This window comes from Malania oleifera, chromosome 6 (assembly GCF_029873635.1).
Source record: "Malania oleifera isolate guangnan ecotype guangnan chromosome 6, ASM2987363v1, whole genome shotgun sequence".
NCBI lineage: Eukaryota > Viridiplantae > Streptophyta > Magnoliopsida > Santalales > Ximeniaceae > Malania > Malania oleifera.
The window spans coordinates 105,774,267-105,794,102 of record NC_080422.1 but is presented as its reverse complement, the minus strand read 5'-3'; the positions used below and the strand labels follow the sequence as shown (position 1 = coordinate 105,794,102).

The following is a 19,836-nucleotide window of genomic DNA, read 5'->3' as shown; positions in this document are numbered from 1 at the left end:
CTTATTATACAACTTAGTGGAATGTTGCTAAGGATGTAGAAGAACACCACATACATTGACGACTGGAGATGTTAGATTCAAAATTTGGAATCGGATATAGAAGTTTTTATAAAGAATAAACAATTCTCACATTTTGGTCTCAATACTCATATAAATGACCCCTAAAAAATTCAAAAAAATAACGTAGTATTAATGAAAATTATTTAAAGTAAAATGCTGTTTTAAAAAAATTTGGAGGTTAGGGGGGTGGCTGCCCCCCTCAGCACCCCCTTGGATCTGCCACTTATGTCATATATCATGTTGATATTGATGCTAGTTTTTACTGAGAACAAAATACAGAGAAGGAAAGCCACCATTACTGAAAAGCAGTCTATGATTTTCTTTTCCAAGGTCCATAGCAAGAAGAAAGAGAGAGAAGGGAAACCTATGTGGGAGCATACAATGACAACTTCCGGACACTTATGCCCAATTGGTATGCTTGTATGGCTGTCCAGTAAAATGAGAAATTCCTCCTCTGAACTATGAAGAAAAGGTGTGTTCGTTTGCTGAATTGTTATACAATAAAAAAGGTTGAATACAATCTATATTTAAGATTGGAATCCTTGAAAGGGTAATGGAAAGAAGCTCTTAATGTCCTAGACAGGGATTGCATGGTTTCAGTTAAGTGCGACTTTACGGGTATGTAACAAAGAGTCCTGGAATAATATTTTGTGGGGACATGCCTGATATTGACATAATACATTGAAATCAAACTTTGGGATTTGAATAAAATGCAGCAAAAAGTGCGAGAAAATAATGACGGGAATGCAATAATATTCTGAAGCTGTTCTTCAAGACATGTCCCAAGCATAACAGGACCTCCCAGACATTCTAAATGTCAAAGTATTGTGTGAATGGCTGTTCCATTGACACTAAACAAATGGAAATGAAAAAAAAAAGTATATATGTGTGTGTGTGTGTATCCCAACAAAGTAGCATTTCTCTATGTACAGACGCCTAAATTTTAAACGACAAATGACAACAATAAGAACATTTCATCTCATCCCTAAAGGTATTTGGTGCTAACAGGTGCTTCATCACATATGCTGTCCCAATCAAAATTATTAAACAAAGAGAGAATAAACAAAGCAGAGAGGACTGGATATCCACACATTAAAGAAAAATGCAAAAGAACACAAGAAGATAATAACATAGTATAGCAAAGAATGCTAGTCACTCTAAATATGAGACGAAGGGACTCCAGGAAAACCAACCACTATTGACACCAATAGAGAGGCATAGAAGACCTCTCCCAAAGCAAATCACCTGGGATAATTTTCGACCATCAAAAAATACAACTCCACAAAATTCTAGCATCCTTCTTTCTGCCAAAACCTCCAAATCAAACAAAAAACATCTCTTCCAAAGTGTTCTGACTAACCCAGCATAGAATTTTAAAAACATAATTCCATAATCTCAATTCTCGACTAAAAGAACAATGCCAAGAAAAGGTGGGCAACTGTCTCACTACTCTGCTTGTGCAACAGACAGTATTAAGTGAGCAAGTTTATTAGGAGGCTTCTTTCTCTGCAAATCCCCCGGGAGAATTTTACCCTGTAAAATTTTCAAATTTCTCTCTCACCAAATGCACCACATTATGGCCATCAAAACACAACACCACAAAATTCTAGCATCCTCCTTTCTGCCAAAGCCTCCAAATCTAACAAAAAACATCTCTTTAAAAGTGTTCAGACTAACCAACATTCTTCTGCAATTTTAAAAACATAATTCAATAATCTCAACTCTCAAGTAAAAGAACAATGCCAAGAAAAGGTGGGCAACTGTCTCACTACTCTGCTTGTGCAACATATGGTATTAAGGAAGCAAGCTTTATTAGGAGACTTCCTTTGCTGCAAATCCCCAGGGAGAATTTACCCTGGAAATTTCTCAAATTCCTCTCTAACAAAATGCATCACACCATGGCCATCGAAACACAACTCAACAACTAACAAAAAACATCTCTTCTAAAGTGTTCAGACTAATCAACATTCTTCTACAATTTTAAAAACATAATTCCATAATGTCAACTCTCAATTAAAAGAACAATGCCAAAAAAAGAAGGGCAACTTCCTTGCTAGGCCACTTGTGCAACACACAATATCAAGTAATCAAGCTTTATTAGGAGGCTTCCCTCTCTGCAAAAAGTCATTAGCATTTAACTTATTCAAACCCATTCATAGAACACGTCTTAACCTTAAAAGAGACCTTGGCCATGCTAATAAAATCATTCAAGAGGAAAGGATGATTAGTTGGGGACCTTCCTCCCTCAGCCCTCACCAAATAAAATCTCTCATCAACTCTTCCAAAACACTCAGCCACCCTCACAGGAATCTTGAAAAGAGAGGAAAAAATAAAGAGGGATACCAGAAAGACAAGAAGAAAAGTTTCAGCTATGTGGTGGTGACTGGTGGATGCTTAATTCATTTGATGCCTTGTTTAAAGGGTATTGATAAGTGCCTTCAGTTTTATTATTCAACAGATGAGGAAAAAAATTTCTTTAATGATTTTCTTAAGTCTCACTGTTAGTGTAACAGTATTTAATGAAGCCAGCTTCTCGACATTGGAAGAGTTGGAAAACTTGGGGCATGGCTGGTCATCTCTAGTACATGAACCATAGATGTCCAAGAAACAATAGCAACCTTACCAAGACACCAAGGACAATCTATATGAACTAATGGAGTAGGTAAGATGTTAAACAAGTGCGGTTTTTTTAATAAATGTATAGGTATATATTAAAAAGATCCTGGCCCACTGTTCGGACTCACTTGCCACCTTACTCCATGTTTCTCTCTGTATCATGCACTAGGCTATTTTTTTTCAGATGGGGTATTTCAAGGAATTTCTCGTTCAGGAAGATGAAGAATTCATTATCAAATTCAGCATATATGCACCCCAAATTGCAGCTTCAAACAAATGATAAAACCTAAGAAAAATCTATGAACAGAAAGAGAGATTAAACCTGGTAGGAATTCAATGATGCGTCCAGATTATGAATATGAGTTGTATACTTCATAACAAGTTCTTGCTTCTCCCTCTTCTCACTTTCAATTTGTTCATGTTTTTCCTTCAACTGCTCAACTTCACCTTCAAGTGAATTTTGTGCTTCCACCAGAATTTGGGCATTTGCAGCATAACATTTCAACTCTTCATCGAATCTTCTCGTTCCAGATTCTACACTTTCTAACATAGCAGAAAGAGCATTCTTCTCTGTGACTGCTATCTGCAACATTTAAAAGTAAAGTTAGGTTCAATTTTGAATGATCACCACATTCCAATGTATAAATATATGTTGTACTGTCAGAAAAACCATATGAGCATGGCTGCTAAAAGATGGGTTCCAAATTTTTAACAACAAAACTGCACAGGGTAAAAAAATTATTCAAAGAGGAAGATAAGTGAAGCTGAAGGTGTGGATTCACTAACACTAAAGCCTTAAAGAAGTCAGATGCAGTCATACCATCAAATGGGCAAGTTTACAAGTCTAGTGGACATAAACATAATTACAATTTCAGATCCTGTTTGTATCACTTTCCTTATAGACTATCAACCTATTTCTTTATCAGTCTCATCTTTTAGTAACTGCCCATGTTGTGAACTTAACAAAACTAACTTCCCAGACCAGATGAAAACAGCATAGCATTCCCATTTGTTGCCCATCACTGTGCAAGTCTCTGTTAAGCTACTTAGATAAGATCTGATTAACCATAATGTTGACTGCAATGTTCCAAATTTTTATTTTGCCCAAGGATTCAATCTTTCAAAAGGAGAACGTTGCAAGATGATTTGTTTTTTGGTAACCAGACCAGAAAACCCTCTAGGAATGGAGATGACGTTAATAGAGACTAAAAAAAAAAAATTTATCTTTCCAAGAACTAGAGCCACTCCTTTAACCTTTTCTTGGCTGGGTTGGTTACCAACTTGGAAAACTGGGTTTTTTGTATACACCTCAGTTATCTACCAAATATCCTAGATTTTTTTCCTTTTTCGATTTCTTTATTAATAAAATATTAATTAACAGTTTGGTGGGAATTTTTTTTCCAATTTTGATTAGTCCCAAATCTCGCTGGACCATCCAGCGAGTTTTAAACGAATAGGGCTGCCCTCTAGTTGACGCGTGGCAGCCAAAACTCGCTGGATGGTTTGGTGAGTTTACTTTAAATCTTGCTGGACTATCTAGTGAGTTTTTCTTGGGAAATGAAACGTCGTTTGATGCGTGGAAAAACTCGCTGGATGACTTTTTGAAGTCTTCTTCCTCTTCCATTTCCTTGCGAAATTGCAGAGTGGCAGTCTTGTAGAGCACAGCACAGAGAAGAGCAGTGGCTGGGCGATTGGATGCCCGCAGCAGGTGACCGTTGGAGAGCCGAACATTGCTCATAGCCTTGCCGAACATTGGGGAGGAAGGTATAAAAAAGGGAGATGAGGTATGTAGCTTACTTAAAACTTTTATACTCTTATATTATTTCATTCAGATTTGTTAGTTTGATTCAAAGATCTGTTAGTTTGATTCAAATATTTGTTAGTTTGATTCATAAAATAGTATTTCATACATTCAATTTTGTGATTGGAAGCATCATTTGGAAACCCCCAATTTTGAGGTTAGGGTTTTTTTGTTTTCGTATTTTACTCTGTTGAATTTGTTATATATTGTATGTATAATTGTTCTTGTATGTTGTAATTTACTGTTTTAAAATTGTTATTGAAAAAAAATTAAGGTTAAGTTAATAAATTATAAAAATCAGAATGTTGAAGTGTTAAAATATATATATATATATATATATATATATATTGCAGTCTAAATAACAATAAAAAAATTTTAAAAATTTTTAACATTAATCCGATCTCCGTTGTATGATAATCTTCAAAACACCCATATACATACATAAATATATATATATATTGCAGCCTAGCCTAGTCTTTGACAAATTCTCCTTTTAGTAGGCCAACTGTTTTTGAATCATCGAACTAAACAACAAAATTCAATTTCTTTTTTCATCCAAAACTTGAATCGTCTTTCGTGCAAAGTGACTCAAACTATAAAATTTTGTTAAAACACAAGTAAAAATTAAAAAATAAATATTAATGATGTGTCAAATAAACACAATAATGAGGTGTTATGCCATGCACTTATATATACATTTTTGTTTTTCGTAAGGCTTTACAATTTCCTAAGGGTCGATCTAAATGGCAGGAAGCTCAAGCAGTGTTCCGGTGATTGTGTTGTTGTATATTGGGGGGGGGGGGGGAGATTATCACAGGAGTAGAAGGTGTTAGTTATAGTACTAAGCCTGTTCAACCAATTTGAATTGGCAATAGGACTAAATTAAACAAATTGTATGCGAAGATATACAAATATTTGCATATTGTTCCAAACCAATATGCATTGCGGGTGACTGCAAGATACCCTATACAGGGGGTTTAATGATACAGTACTCTATGAGGCTGTTCCTGTAATAGATGACTATGGCATGCGCATTGTGTTGGATGCGCACAGCTTAGGCGCGACACATATAACTGTGCAGTTATATGTGGAGACCATTCCTCAAATGGGTGTCGCCACAGATAGGTAGACAGAGTCGCTTGTCGAACATGTGGCTGAAGTGGAAGAAGACACCCAACAAACTCGTCATTATGAAATGACTGCGGCTGGTTGTATAGAACCATACACGAGTGTGGAGGTTGGTGGGACGCTTGCTGTGGATTTGAATGAAGGTCTGAGATCGTTGTTCGAGCCACTGACGTATGAAATCCTTGTTTATCACACGGATGAACAGGGAGGGCGCGCAGAAGATCCTGCTGAAGGTCCGGGATCTTTGTTTGCCATTGCAAACGTTGTGTTAGACGAGGGGATGATTATTACGAATGATGTTAATTTAGAAGATGAAGAAACGTACGAGCAGGAAACCAATGAAGGGTTAAATGAGTTCACCGATGACGTGAACCCAACCCCCCCCCCCCTCCTCGATGAAACGAATGATGTCATCTACAACGCTCAGTTTGTGGACCAATGATAGCTGCAGTGCGGATTTATCACGCTTGAACCTACCATGACTTCTACGTTGTGCAATCTAACCCAGTGTTATGGGTTTCTAAGTGTAAGGAGTTCAATTGTAGATGGAGATTGCGTGCAATGTTTCACAAGAAACAAAATTTATTCGAAATCACTCAATATGGTGGTTTACACACGTGTTCGAATAAACTGCTATCGCAGGACCATAACCAAATCACATCGTTCCTAATTGCTAGGGAGATAGCGAATATGATTAGGGGATATGCGTCTACATCAATCGCCACATTGAAAGAATTTATAGATCGTCGTTTCGGCTATTCGATCTCATATAAGAAGGTTTGGTTGGGCAAATAGAAGGCAATTGCCCAAGTTTTCGGCAATTGTTTGCCGAAGTGGATGGAAGCGATGTGCGCGAACAATCCTGGTACTGTAGTCAAGTGGAGGTGGACTCTTGTTCTAGGATGCGAAAACACCGCAACTTTGGTATCTGCATTTTGGTCATTTGCAGCATCCATTGAGGGTTTTCGTCATTGCCCTCTTGTTATATGTGTAGATGGGACACACCTATATGGTAAGTACAAAGGTAAACTCCTAATTGCGACGTTCCCGGATTCAAATAGGCAAATTTTTTCCCTTGTATTTTCCATTGTCCAAGAGGGAAGCCTTGACATGGAATTGATTTCTATGTTGTCTTCGTTCCGTTACTGATAGGGACGACATTTGCCTGATATCAAATAGGCATCCAGGCATTTTGGCTGCAGTGGAACGAAATCTTGATTAGCAACCACCACGTGCCCACCACTGATTCTGCCTTCGGCACGTGGTCAGCAACTTCAATACTAAAGTAGCAAGTGTCAATATAAAGTGTATGATAGAGCAAGCGGGAAGGGAGCATCAAACAAGAAAATTTGACAAGTGAATAGAGAGGATAATTGCTGAAGGTGGAGAACCAGCAAAGTCATTTTTTGACTAGATCCCTCCTCATATGTGGACTCAGTGCCACGACGGTGGATGAAAGTATGGGAACATGACCACTAACCTTGTGGAATGTTTCAATGCCGTCTTGAAAGGAGCTCATAGCCTCCTAATAACGGCCCTTGTGCAACTAACATTTTATCGCGTTGTACATTATTTCAATAGCCGAGGAGAGGCTGCTCGTAAGGCAATTGCTGGAGGAAATGCATTTACTCCACATATAATGCTAGCCATGGAAAGAGGGAAGCTTAAGGAGACTAGACATCGAGTCACGACGTTCAACAGGTACACTGGTACCTTTAGCATCACAATCGCACAACAAGGGCCACATAAAGGAAACAATATTCAAACTTTGAGCATAAATGGACGTGAATGCTCAGGTGGGAAGTGGCAAGCTTTACACTTTCCCTATTCCCACCTTTTAGTTGCATGTGCTAAGACAAGGCTGAACGTTGTCAAATATGTTGAGCCCTGTTACAGTATTGCCGAACACTATGCGACATACACAACCGATTTTAGCCCTATTAGGCACGAGGCGTACTGGCCAACATCCTCATTGCCAACATTGCAAGAAAATCCTGCGTATGTTCGACATAAAGGTCGGCCTAGGAGCTCACGTCTATGTGTACATGTACATGGTAAGACCTTCATACAATTGATGGACGCGGTCGAGGGGTGACCAACTGGACGACTTTCCTTGAGATGTATGTGGCTACATGGGAGCATCGGCAAGAGCATATCTGTAACGACCCGAAGAAAAATGGTATTTAAATAATAAGGAGGAAGGGAAATGGAAACAGGAACAGAAGGAGGTAGTCGACTTCGTCGACGAACACAGAGGTTTCGTCGACGAGGTTTTTTAGGATCTCATCGACGAAGTCCCGTCTCGTCGACGAGAAGATATCGAGAGAGGATTTTTGGGAAGTCTAAAATTTGTCGACGAGGGTGTAGGTTCGTTGACAAACTTTCTACAGGACTCATCGATGAGGTGATGTGACTCGTCGACAAATCCCACAATATAAATAGCCTAAACCCGGGTTAAATGCATAATTTTCAGCGGAATTCACACACTCTCTCTCTCTCCTATGGCTCCACCTCCATCTCTCTTTGATTTCGGCCCCGTCAGTCACCGGATCGACGATATGAGGCCACCACGACGCTCTTGGAGAAGTTCTCTTCAAGTTTATCAGGGCGGATCGTCGGTGGGGTCGAGTTGAATTTCTTCCCAGAATCAGGGTAAAGCCTTTTATTTAGTTTTTGGCCTTCTAGTAGTTGTAGGAAATGATGGGGACAAAGAAATAATGATATTCTATTATGGCGAATGTTGTTTTCAGGGTGTTGAGTAGGAAGCCCTGCGGGTGTTGGACCAGTATACCATAGGGGCTTTCCAGTAGTCAGGTAAGGAAAACATGCTATGCTAGGCAACCATATATGATTTTAATACAAATTATATGCTTGTATTATTCAAACTATATATACAATTTTCGGAGCCTGGTAATAATAATATTTTCTTGTGTGGCTTAAGTTGATAAAAGAAACAGTACTATATTTATAGAATTTGTAAATACCATGTTTATAGTTATTAACAGAAATACCATGATATTTGCATGTTTATAGAATGACAAATTTTTTAGTGTACAGTATACTTAAAAATATGCATTTTCAGTAATTTCAGAATAACACGTTTATCAGTACCATAACGCCCCAATATACAGATATTCAGACAGCAGTTCAGTTATACAGAAATTAGATTTTTGGTCAGTTTATTTAGAATTTCAGATAAATTCTATGGGGTTATGGTTATTTTAGAAACCACAGTAAAAACAACATGTTATAGATATCAGTTACCTATATAGTATTAGACCCTGATGGATCAGACAGCAGAGCACGGTACCGTAGCTACAGACATTCAGTTCAGAGTGCAACCACTTTACTCAGATAGTAAGTGGTATGAGGTCGATCGTGCCCACGTTGGGACAGACTCTCCATCAGATATGGATTGAGGGGGCTGATCAGACTGTTGGAGTTCAGTTGACTTACCCTGGTAGGCCAGCCATGATAGGTCCCACCTTTGGGCCGTACAACCCTGTTATGAGGGGTTAAATCATGACATACAGTCATCCAGGGAAATTTCTCAGATATTATGAGTACTATCAGACTTTCAGGAATAGTAGTATTAATATGAAAAGTAATTTCATACAGATTGACATGTTTAGTTATGTAGTTAATGGTTTTATTATACATTATGTAATATCAGCATTTTCAGATTTAATTATTCATACTATTTCTAAATTAGATTATTTTTACCAAAGTATAACTCAGTGGCCACACACTAGTAATAGCACGTTTTGACTTACTGAGCGTTGGCTCATCCCAGTGTTGAATTGTTTTTCAGGTGAACCAACTAGGCGAGCGGAGCAGACTCGCAAGTAGAGGGGCTGTTGTACTACCCTTTTTGAGAGTGAGTATTATTTTTTTTGGGTTGCATGTTTTGTAAACCCTTGGTATTAGTGAGGGTAGTTTCGGAGAACACTGATGTTTGTATATTGTGGGATGATTTGACACTGGTATTGTATTATATGTGGACTTATTTTATATGATTGGTTTTCCGCTGTTTAGGTTAATGATTGAATTTAAAACTAGGAAAAAAAAAAAAGATTTTATTTTATTAGCAAGTCGTTTCAATATCATCCCAATCGAGCTGGAGGACGGTCATTTACGTCCGGATGACCCATACTTGAGCTAGTATAGGCCCATCACACAACACTTCGTGGACAAGACCGCCGCTGTATATATGAGCCTCGTAAGTAGACATTAGCCTACACCTTGTACTTTTGTTACATGTATTTTATGATGTGAATGTACTAACTAAATTTTGTTCTATACTGCAAGCTGACATACTGCATGAGGTAGATCTGATCTCTCCAGATCCTGTAGTACAGGGATTAGTGAGAGCTGGATTGGAGCTTGTCCACGAGGACGGACGACAAATCCATGTACCTTGACTTAACCCGCCTGCACGAGGAGGTCGAGCAGCTCCAGTACGAGGAGGGGGTCAAGCAGCTCCAGCGAGTTTTCTTTAAATCTCGCGGGACCATCCGGCGAGTTTTCTTTAAATCTCGCTGGACCATCCAGTGAGATTTGGGATGCATCAAAATGGGAAAAAAAAGTTCCCACCAACATTATTTAATATTTTATTAAATAAAAAAATAAAAAAGTGAAAAAAACTCAAATATCTTAACATAGTTGTTAAAATAGATCATAATCAAGACTTATATAAGATCAATAACTCTATGATATTTTATGTGTGTACTGGTGCGTTTATGTGAGCATCTGTGTGCATTTTATGTCAATGCATTCACAGCTGAGTTAGATATTCATATTTGATTTATAGATTTATTTCATGAATTATGAGAGTTTCGATCAATAAGCATAAAAAATGAAGATAGCTTATTGCACGCTCAACCTCCAATTAAGGTTTAAGAAAATTGAAATCCTTCATATCAAATAAGACCAAATTACAAGCAACCTTCAGAGCCGATAAGCAAGAAGTAGAAACCACAGAACATGAATACTTCTACTCGGGGCGTGGAACTAGTGTGCTAAAAATAACAAGTCTGTATCCCTTAAAACACTCGCAATCACAGACATTACAGAAATTGCATTCAACTAATGAACCTATTACTAGGAATATTGTGCAATGCTTTTGCATGCCGACAAGCATGATGGGATTCATTGTAAGTAGTCACATCTACAAGCAAGTAATTAACTTTCACCCCAAAATTCACAGCTGTAGGCTACAGAAAAATAAAAATAAATGTATGTTCCAACCAAAACACCAGTTGACATTCTAGTTTGGATGGCAGTATATGAAGCGGAGAAGATTAAAAAATGTTATACCTTTAGCTCATCAGATGTCTGGGACTTCAACTGTGAAAGTTGTGTCTCCAAGTCATTAAGACGATCCTCATAATTTTTCTTCTCATTTGAAAGCTTTGCAATTACACCATCCGATTTTGAGTAAAGCCGTCCAAGTTGATTCTCAACTTCTTGCAATTGTTCAAGAATTTCTGTCCTTTCCAAAGCAAAATGTTCCATCTTATGCACCATTTCAGACTGCCATTATCATGAAATTGTCAAATCTAATATCCCCCATTAAAACAAGAAAATGCATTTCCCTAGTCAAATCAGCAGAGGCAAGGAATCAATACCTTCAAAAGATCGATAGAAATTTCAGAATCACTTATCCTTTCAAACAAAATAGCTGTCTCTCTAACTATGTTTGAAAGTTCAGCTAATTTTTCTTCCCTGATATGAATTTTCTCATCCTCACTAGCACGTAGCTGATGCCTATAAGTTGCACAATCAACATTTGCCTGCTCAACAACCTCTCTCATCATCTGAAGAACTACTTCTGCAACTACTTGCCCCGTATTAACCAAGGAAACCAAAATATCCAACACAGTATCTACTTCAAAATTATTTTCTGTCAGACTGGTGGCACGGTCTACTAGTCCTTTCAGCATCCTCCTCCGATAATCCTCACCAGAGAACAATTTGTACAGCATAGCATAAAGCATTATCCCAGATTCATGCACATTGGGGTCATCAGAGAAAGCGAACTTTTCAGCAAGACCAAGAACCAAGGTGGAATCAACTTCTTCCACTGGCACTGACTTCACTTTCCCCTCCACAACTATATCTTTATGAGAATATTTTTCAGAAAAAGACATATAATCAACAGTTAATAGTTGAGCTTGGCGTCTGGCCAAAACCATTTCCATTAAATGTTCGTCAATTAATCCTTGAGCAAAAGCTTTCTCAAAAGTCTGGGAAGCTTCAACAGCGAGGGAAGGGATTGATAACATCTCAATCAAAATGTAGATATCAGAAAAATGGCAATTCGCATGAAGCTGCTGCTCATCCTCCAAATTCATCCTTTTGGACAACATTTCATTTTCACCATACCAGAGAGGAAAACTACAGTTTTTCAAGCATTTATCATTTAGTCCAAATGCAAAATTAATTTTTTTTAGCATGGTGATTGCAATATCACTGCAATTATTTACAGTTTTGCATAGATAATCCAGAGCACGAGGTGATATATGATCCCCAAAACGTCGGAGACTGACTTGAACAACTTGAACCTACCAAAGCGGAAAAATGAATCATCCACATAAACAGCATGACATTGCAAATAATTGCTCATAAGTAATCCAATTTGAAAATGTAGAAGTCCTTGATGTGTACCACAAGAGTAATATGCCCGCACTGAGATGCAGCTTTGAATAAAAAGCTAATAGTCCTGTCAAGTGATTCATCATTTGAATTCATCAACAATTCCAAAGCCTTCAAAATTACTTGTTCCCACACTTCATTGCCAAAATCCATCTGGCTAACAGCATCCAAAACCTGAGGGACAGAGAAAATTAGAAACAATAATTACACCATAGAAAGTGTTAGTGGTTATTTAGTCATTCAGCATTATGTGTTAGAGTTATGTTGATAAGTGCGGGTTAGTAAGGATATTATGGTCATTCGTATTGTACTTGACATATATTATAAAAAGAGGGAGAGACCTATCATTAAGATAAGGTTTTCCATTTTACCCAATTATTCAACATGGTATCAAAGCAAGATCCGACCTAAAACATAATTTCATAACTGCCACTAAATCAATCCCTAAATATCATAATATGATGCGACCTGCTGTAGAAGGGTCATCAGTATCACCAAAGTCCAGGAGCAGCTTCAGCAGTTTCTGGAAAATACTGGAGTTGCTGGAAAAATCCTGAATGCTGCTGTCCTCTTCAACACCTCAAGAAATACCCCATATTTCACAAAACTAACCACATAGCAAGCCACAGAACCTGCCGATCTTCCAGCCCTCAAAATTTCATAGCCAGAGGATCCCCCACGCACCGGCAGAAAGCCATTAGTGCCGACCCCATGCGCCGGCGTGTGAGACATTTTTTAGCAGCCATTTTGCTCTGATTTCCTCCCCTGTCTTGAATCTATCCTCACACCACAACACCAAGTTGTTTTTCATTTTTTTGTCCAAAGTTATCACCTTTTTCAGCACATTCCAGGAATGTTTTCTTGCTAATTCCTGAAGCCGTTAGTCAGTAATTATTGAGTTCATTGAGGCCTGAAACAGTGATTTTGCTGTGTTCTTGATTCGTTTGTTTATCTTTCTTGTTCATTGTGTTCTTGTGGTTTGCTCCAGTTGTCGAACGTTGTGTGTTGGGATGGTGATCCATGAATTCCAGGAGGATGGTTTTCGCTGTGTACTTCAAATGTTCTACTGTATAGAGGCTGTTTGGTACTGTTACAGCTGCATGTTGGTTTCTTGGGGATGTGTTTAAGTCTCTTGGAGCAGGGGCAGCATTTATATATTGATTTTGTAGGGTTGTGGTAGAGCTATGTCCAGTTGTTGGTGACTTGTTTGTGGTTAAATCAACGGTTGACTGGTATGTGTTTGGTTCAGTTGGTCTGAAAATTCACTTGTGATTGTTTTGGTTGATCCAGAAGTTCACTTTGGAATCCCAAGAGCATTTTGTTCGCTGTGTATTTCTGATTTGCTGCTGTATTGAGGTTGTGTGTGTTTTGGGAAGGGGTCCTCAATTCCTAAAAGTGTGTTTCCATGGTCAGGCATTTGTTTAGGTGAACAGCGCATCATAACTATCTCGGAGGCAGAGTACTCAAGGTTCCTACAGTATCAAACATCCCTTCAAGCATCTCATCACACTTGTATGCCATCTGGTATCTCTCCCACTAGTCCTTGGATTATCGACTCTGCTGCTACTGATCATGTGACTGGTGTAGCCAACTTCTTTTTTGCCTTCCAATATTCTAAAAATTTCCCTCAAGTTGCCCTTACTAATGGGTCCACAACTATACTTAAAAGGGATAAGAACAGTAAATCCAACTCCTTCCATCTCTCTTTCTTCCGTTTTATACATTCCTAAGTCCCCATCAATCTTATGTCAGTTAGTAAGCGTACAAAGGCACTAAATTGCTCTGTAACCTTCTTTCTTGATTCTATGATTATTTAGGATTTGAAGACGAGGAAGACAATTAGTACAGGATGTGAGGCTCATGGACTCTACTACTTTGATTCTCTATTTTCTCCCATTGCCTGCACAGCCGCTGCTACACCGCTTCAAATCCATTGTCGCCTTGGCCATCCGTCCTTGGACAAATTAAAACAACTTGTTACTACCTTGAGTTCTATGTCTAGTCTTTAGTGTGAGTCTTGTCAGTTGGCAAAACATCATTGTGTTTCCTTTGCTTCTCGAGTCAAAAAATGGGCAAATAGTCCTTTCATGCTCGTCCATTCTGATGTTTGGGGTCCAAGTCATGTCATGTCGAAATTGGGGTTTTGGTACTTTGTTACATTTTTCGATGACTACTCTAGGATGACTTGGTTGTATTTAATGAAAGATCATTTTGAATTGTTTAATATCTTTTGTGCCTTCTATTCTCAAATAAAGAATCAATTTGATATGCCAGTCAAGATACTTCATAGTGATAATGCTAAGGAGTACTTCAGTACCCAATTCAGTACCTATATGATTAATTCTGGTATGATCCATCAGTCTTCCTGTGCCCACACTCCACAACAAAATGGAGTTGTAGAACAGAAAAACATACATATTTACGAAGTTACTCATGCCCTATTGTATCAAATGGATGTCCCTAAAGTTTTTTGGAGTGATTTTGTGCTCACTGCTTGCTCTCTCATTAATAAAATGCCATCCTCTATCCTTGGTGGTAAAATCCCATATTCAATTATCTTCCTTAAGCCTCCTTTGTTCTCTCTTCCTCCTTGTATATTTGGTTGTGTGTCTTTTATCCAATAGTTAACTCCACGAACAAATAAATTGGATCTTTGAGCTATCAAAAGCATTTTTATAGGGTATTCCTATACTCAAAAAGGATATTGATGTTATAGCCATACTTTACATCGATTCTTTATCTCTGTTGATGTCACCTTTTTTGAGTCTACACCATACTACTCCAATTCCTTGAGTTCTGTTGACCTTAAGGAGTCCCTTCATCTTCCTTGTCTTCCAAATACTAACCTAATATCTTTGCCTAATCCTCCAACATCTTCATCCAGTTTGAGTCCTTCTCGTCGCTTGGATCATCCCAATTTACAGGTACACACATGGCGACTCAGGTGATCCTATTTCCTAAGATGTTGATCCTCCCATTGTTGTTCAAAAAAGGTTAACATAGTCATACACAATATCCAATCTCTAATTTTGTTTGTTATGATTTCTAGTCACCCTCTTATTCACTGTTTTGTTAGTACTCTGTCTTCTGTTGGTCTACCAAAATCTATTTCTAAAGCCCTATCCCATTCTAAGTGGAGGAATGCAATGATAGAATAGATGCGTACTCTATAGGATAATGACACTTGGGACTTAGTACGTCTTCCTCCTAATAATTCTATAGTTAGTTGTTGTTGGGTGTACAATGTGAAGGTCAATATATAAGGTTCCTTCGCTTGATTGAAGGCCCACCTTGTTGCTAAGGGATATAGTCAGGTGTATGGGTTGGACTATTCAGACACATTCTCCCCTATAGCCAAACACACCTCAATACGTTTGTTCATCTCTTTAGCCACCATCTATCACTGGCCTCTACACCAGTTAGACGTGAAGAATGCTTTCCTACATGGTGGTCTTCAAGAGGATATCTATATGGAACAACCACCTGGGTTTTGTTGCTCAGGATGAGTTAGGCTTAGTGTGTCGGCTCAAAAAGTCACTATATGGTTTAAAACAGTCTCCAAGGGCATGGTTTGGTCGCATCAGTATTGTAGTACTTGAGTTTGGCCTTAACAGTGTGCAGTCGATCATTCTGTATTTTATCACCATACTCCATCAGGAAGGATTCTACTTATAGTGTATGTGAATGATATTGCGATTACTGGTGATGATGATCAAGGTATTCAAAGCTTAAAGCATTTCCTGCAAACTAAGTTTCAGACAAAGGATTTGGGACCATTGAAGTACTTCTCGAGTATAGAAGTATTGAAATATTGTAGAGGAACTGTCTTGTCTCAAAAGAAGTATGCTTTTGATCTTTTAGATAAGATGGGCCTATTGGGGTCCAAACCTATTGATACACCCATGGATCCCAATAGTATGTTACTGCTAGATATGGGTGATTTGTTGCCTAATCTAAGACAGTACTGAAGACTTGTTGGAAAGTTGAATTATCTTACAGTCACTCAACCAAATATATCCTTCGCAACAAGTGTTGTGAGTTAGTTTCTTGATTCCCCAAGAACAAGTCACTAGGATGCAGTAAATCACATTTTGTGATATCTTAAAGGTGCATCAGGAAGAGTTCTTATATCAAGATCAGGGCCATACTCATATTCAAGGATATACATATGCAGATTGGGGCACGTGGTGCCTTCTGGCAAAAGATCCATAACTAACTACCATATCTTTTTCGATGGTAATTTAGTGTCTTGGAAAAGTAATAAGCAAATTGTGGTGACCAGGTCAAGTGATGAGTCAAAGTATAGAGACATGACACACACTACATGTGAACTTGTTTGTTTGAAGAACATGTTGAAAGAACTAGGTTTTCCATATTCTTAGCCTATGGAGTTAATGTGTGATAATTGAGCTGCTACTCATATTGCCTCCAACCCGGTCTTCCATGAGTGGACAAAATGTATTGCAATTGATTGCCACTTTATTCGTGAGAAACTTATACAGAAGCTCATTACAACCACTTATGTGAAGTCTAAGTTTCAGCTTGCTGATTTATTCACTAAAGCCTTGGGAGGTGCTTGTGTGAAATTCAATTGTAACAACTTAGGAGCATATGATATATATGCTCTAGCTTGAGGGGGAGTGTTAGTGGTTATTTCGTCATTTAGCATTATTATTATGTGTTAGAGTTATGTTAATAAGTATGACTTAGTAAGGGTATTATGGTCACTGGTGTTGTGCTTGACATATATTATAAATAGAGCGAGAGACCTATATCATTAAGGTAAGGTCTTCCATTTTACCCAATTATTCAATTGAGAGTTTTTAACTGTTGAATCTCTCCATTCCTTGGCTCTTCAATTCTATTTTGGCTAATTCTGTGCCAGGAGTTTTTTGTGTTGGTTCTCGTCTTCCTTTCAAAGACTAGTTTTATTATTTCCCTAACATTTATTTGGGAAAACGATATATGTCGAAAATAAATACAAAAACCTAGGTTAAATCTTAATGAATATTCATGTTTGGCTAAACTACAAACCTAAACACTTATTTTAAAGAAGAAAATCTTTGCATGTAGAATTGGTATCCAATGCATTGCTTTAAGATTCAGTATGTAGAGATAAAGATTGTTAGAATTAGTACTAGATTGCATAAAAGGGGTTTTTCCATGATGATCTAAGATTGATTTAAAAATTCTCTAAAATCAAGGTGTAAATATTTAGACAACTATAGAAATTAAAAAAAGTCCAAAAATAAAAAAAAGTACATTTTAAAAGGGGAATAATTGGACCATATAATATTTCAAGTATGAATAAGAACTACAAAAAAAATAAAACTGAAATTAATTTAACTTAAAAAATAAAAAAATAAACAAAAAAGAGGCTCGGACAATTCAAAATTATGGACTAGTGTTTGACATGAAGGGTGTACAAGCACAAAGCACCAGTTATTGTAAAACATGCATGATGCATCTAATCTGTTCACTTGCTTCAGATTCTCCTTTATGGGAAGCACAAATCATTCATTTTGATGGCAAGAAAAGAAAATAAAATCCAATATAATAGATTTTCTAGATCCTTAAATTTTCTATCCTAGAGACCATTGTATAGTGTAGTCATAGAAGAATCAAGTGGCTATAGGTTTGTGGCAGAAATAGTCAAATATTAGATCTGTACTGAAATCAATCCCTCCTACTCAAGTTGGTGGGATCAGCGGCGAGCAATGGCCTTAAAGAGTATGGTGTTCTAGAATGAAAAATTGCCATATTTCAGCTCATGCAACCCAAGATCAAAATGATGAAGTCCAACATTTGTTAAGGAGAAAATCATAAGGAATTTAAAATGTAGATCAAAAGTATCTAAGGAAAAAAGAAAAAAAAATGAGAACTTTATGCTATAAGTTGTCAAAACTCAAGAGTAAAATAAAAAGTTAAAAACATGCACTGAAGATGAAATTGCACCCAAAAAATAAAATAAAATAAAAAAGAAAAAGAAAAAGAAAAAAAGTAGAGTGAGGATGACATTGTCAAAATAATAGAGCCACAATTGGATCAAGTGACCCAAATTGTCAATAAGGAGCACATTACTATTTTATGAACCTTGATCAAAATCCAATAGAAGAGTTAAATTGAAAAAAAAAACTATGATCAATATATATATATATATGAAAAATTAGTTGTTGAAGCCAGAGGTATTAAAGAACTATTTCACAAGAAATCTAGAAAGAAATAATCTAAAACATAATATCATCTAAAATCCTTTAGAAATTGTGAACTCCAAACCCCTCCCCCAAATTTTTTTTTTAAATAGATCAAACAAAAAAATACTTTTAGATATGACATCGGACCTTTGTGCACTAGTGCCCATTTTTTAAAAATATAGTCAAACATGACATGCATGGACTCTAGCATAAGGGTATCATTGTGTAAATGAGGTGAGTCAGCATGCAAGCTACCCAAGCTCCATTCATTCCATGTCTCAAATTGAACTGATTTGAGCTTGACTTAGGCTTGAGGTTCCGAGTAGCGTCTTTGTTATTTTATCATATTTTATATTTTATAAGTGATATACTTTATATATTCACTATATATATATATTCAATATTAACTATATATATACAACAACAACAACAAACCAAGCCTTAAGTCCCACTAGGTGGGGTTGGTTATATGAATCGTTTTGCACCAATTTATGTGATCATGGATCATTTCTTTTGACAAATTCAGGGCTATTAAATCCTTACTATCGCATTCCAAGTTATTTTAGGTCTACCTCTACCCCATCTACTTCCTCTCACAGTAACTAACTCATCCTTCCTCACTGGAACACTATGCGGCCTACGTTGCAATCGTCCCTCCCTTGTCTTATCTTCTATAGGAGTTACACCCGACTAACCGTTAATATGTTCATTCCTTAATTTATCTTGCAGTGTTATACCACTCATCCATCTAAGCATTCTCATCTCAAAAACTTTTACTTTTTGGATATTTTGTTTCTTCGTCACCTAACATTCTGATCCATGTAGCATAGCTGATCTTATAGCCATCCTACATAATTCCCTTTTAATTTTAAGGGTATTCTATGATGACAAAGCACACTTGAAGCACTTCTCCATTTCAGCCAACTTGCTCTAACTCTATGCATTACATCATCTTCAATTTCTCCTTTAGCTTGCATATTAGATCCATGGTATCAAAATCTACAAGTGCTATTTATTACTTCATCATCAAGTTTAACTTTGTCTCCAATATTCCTCCTACTATTACTGAAATTATATTTCATATATTTTGTCTTATTTCTACTTATCCTAAAGCCTTTAGATTCCAAAGCTTCTCTCCATAATTCCAACTTAGCCTCTACTCCGACCCTAGTTTCATCAATCAATGCAATATCATCTGCAAACAACATACACCATGGAACCTCATTTCGAATGCTCTTAGTCAATTGGTCCATCACTAAAGCAAAAAGATAAAGGCTCAAATAAGATCCTTGATGTACACCTATAGTGATTATAAATTCTATAGTTTCTCCATCTATAGTCCTTATGCTAGTCATTACTCCATCATACATATCCTTAATGACA

The 19,836-nt window shown here is 37.3% G+C and overlaps 1 protein-coding gene across 1 annotated transcript in view; it reads right to left on the bottom strand.

The window, feature by feature from the left end:
- The window catches only part of LOC131157650 (uncharacterized), a 65,927-nt gene that overhangs the window by 26,623 nt on the left and 19,468 nt on the right, over nt 1–19,836 (bottom strand). The window contains exons 6-9 of the mRNA XM_058111960.1: nt 12,272–12,433; nt 11,233–12,168; nt 10,922–11,137; nt 2,999–3,259 (exon numbers count right to left, since the gene is read on the bottom strand). Coding sequence (XP_057967943.1) covers nt 2,999–3,259; nt 10,922–11,137; nt 11,233–12,168; nt 12,272–12,433 — 1,575 coding nt within the window. The remainder of the gene's footprint in view (nt 1–2,998; nt 3,260–10,921; nt 11,138–11,232; nt 12,169–12,271; nt 12,434–19,836) is intronic.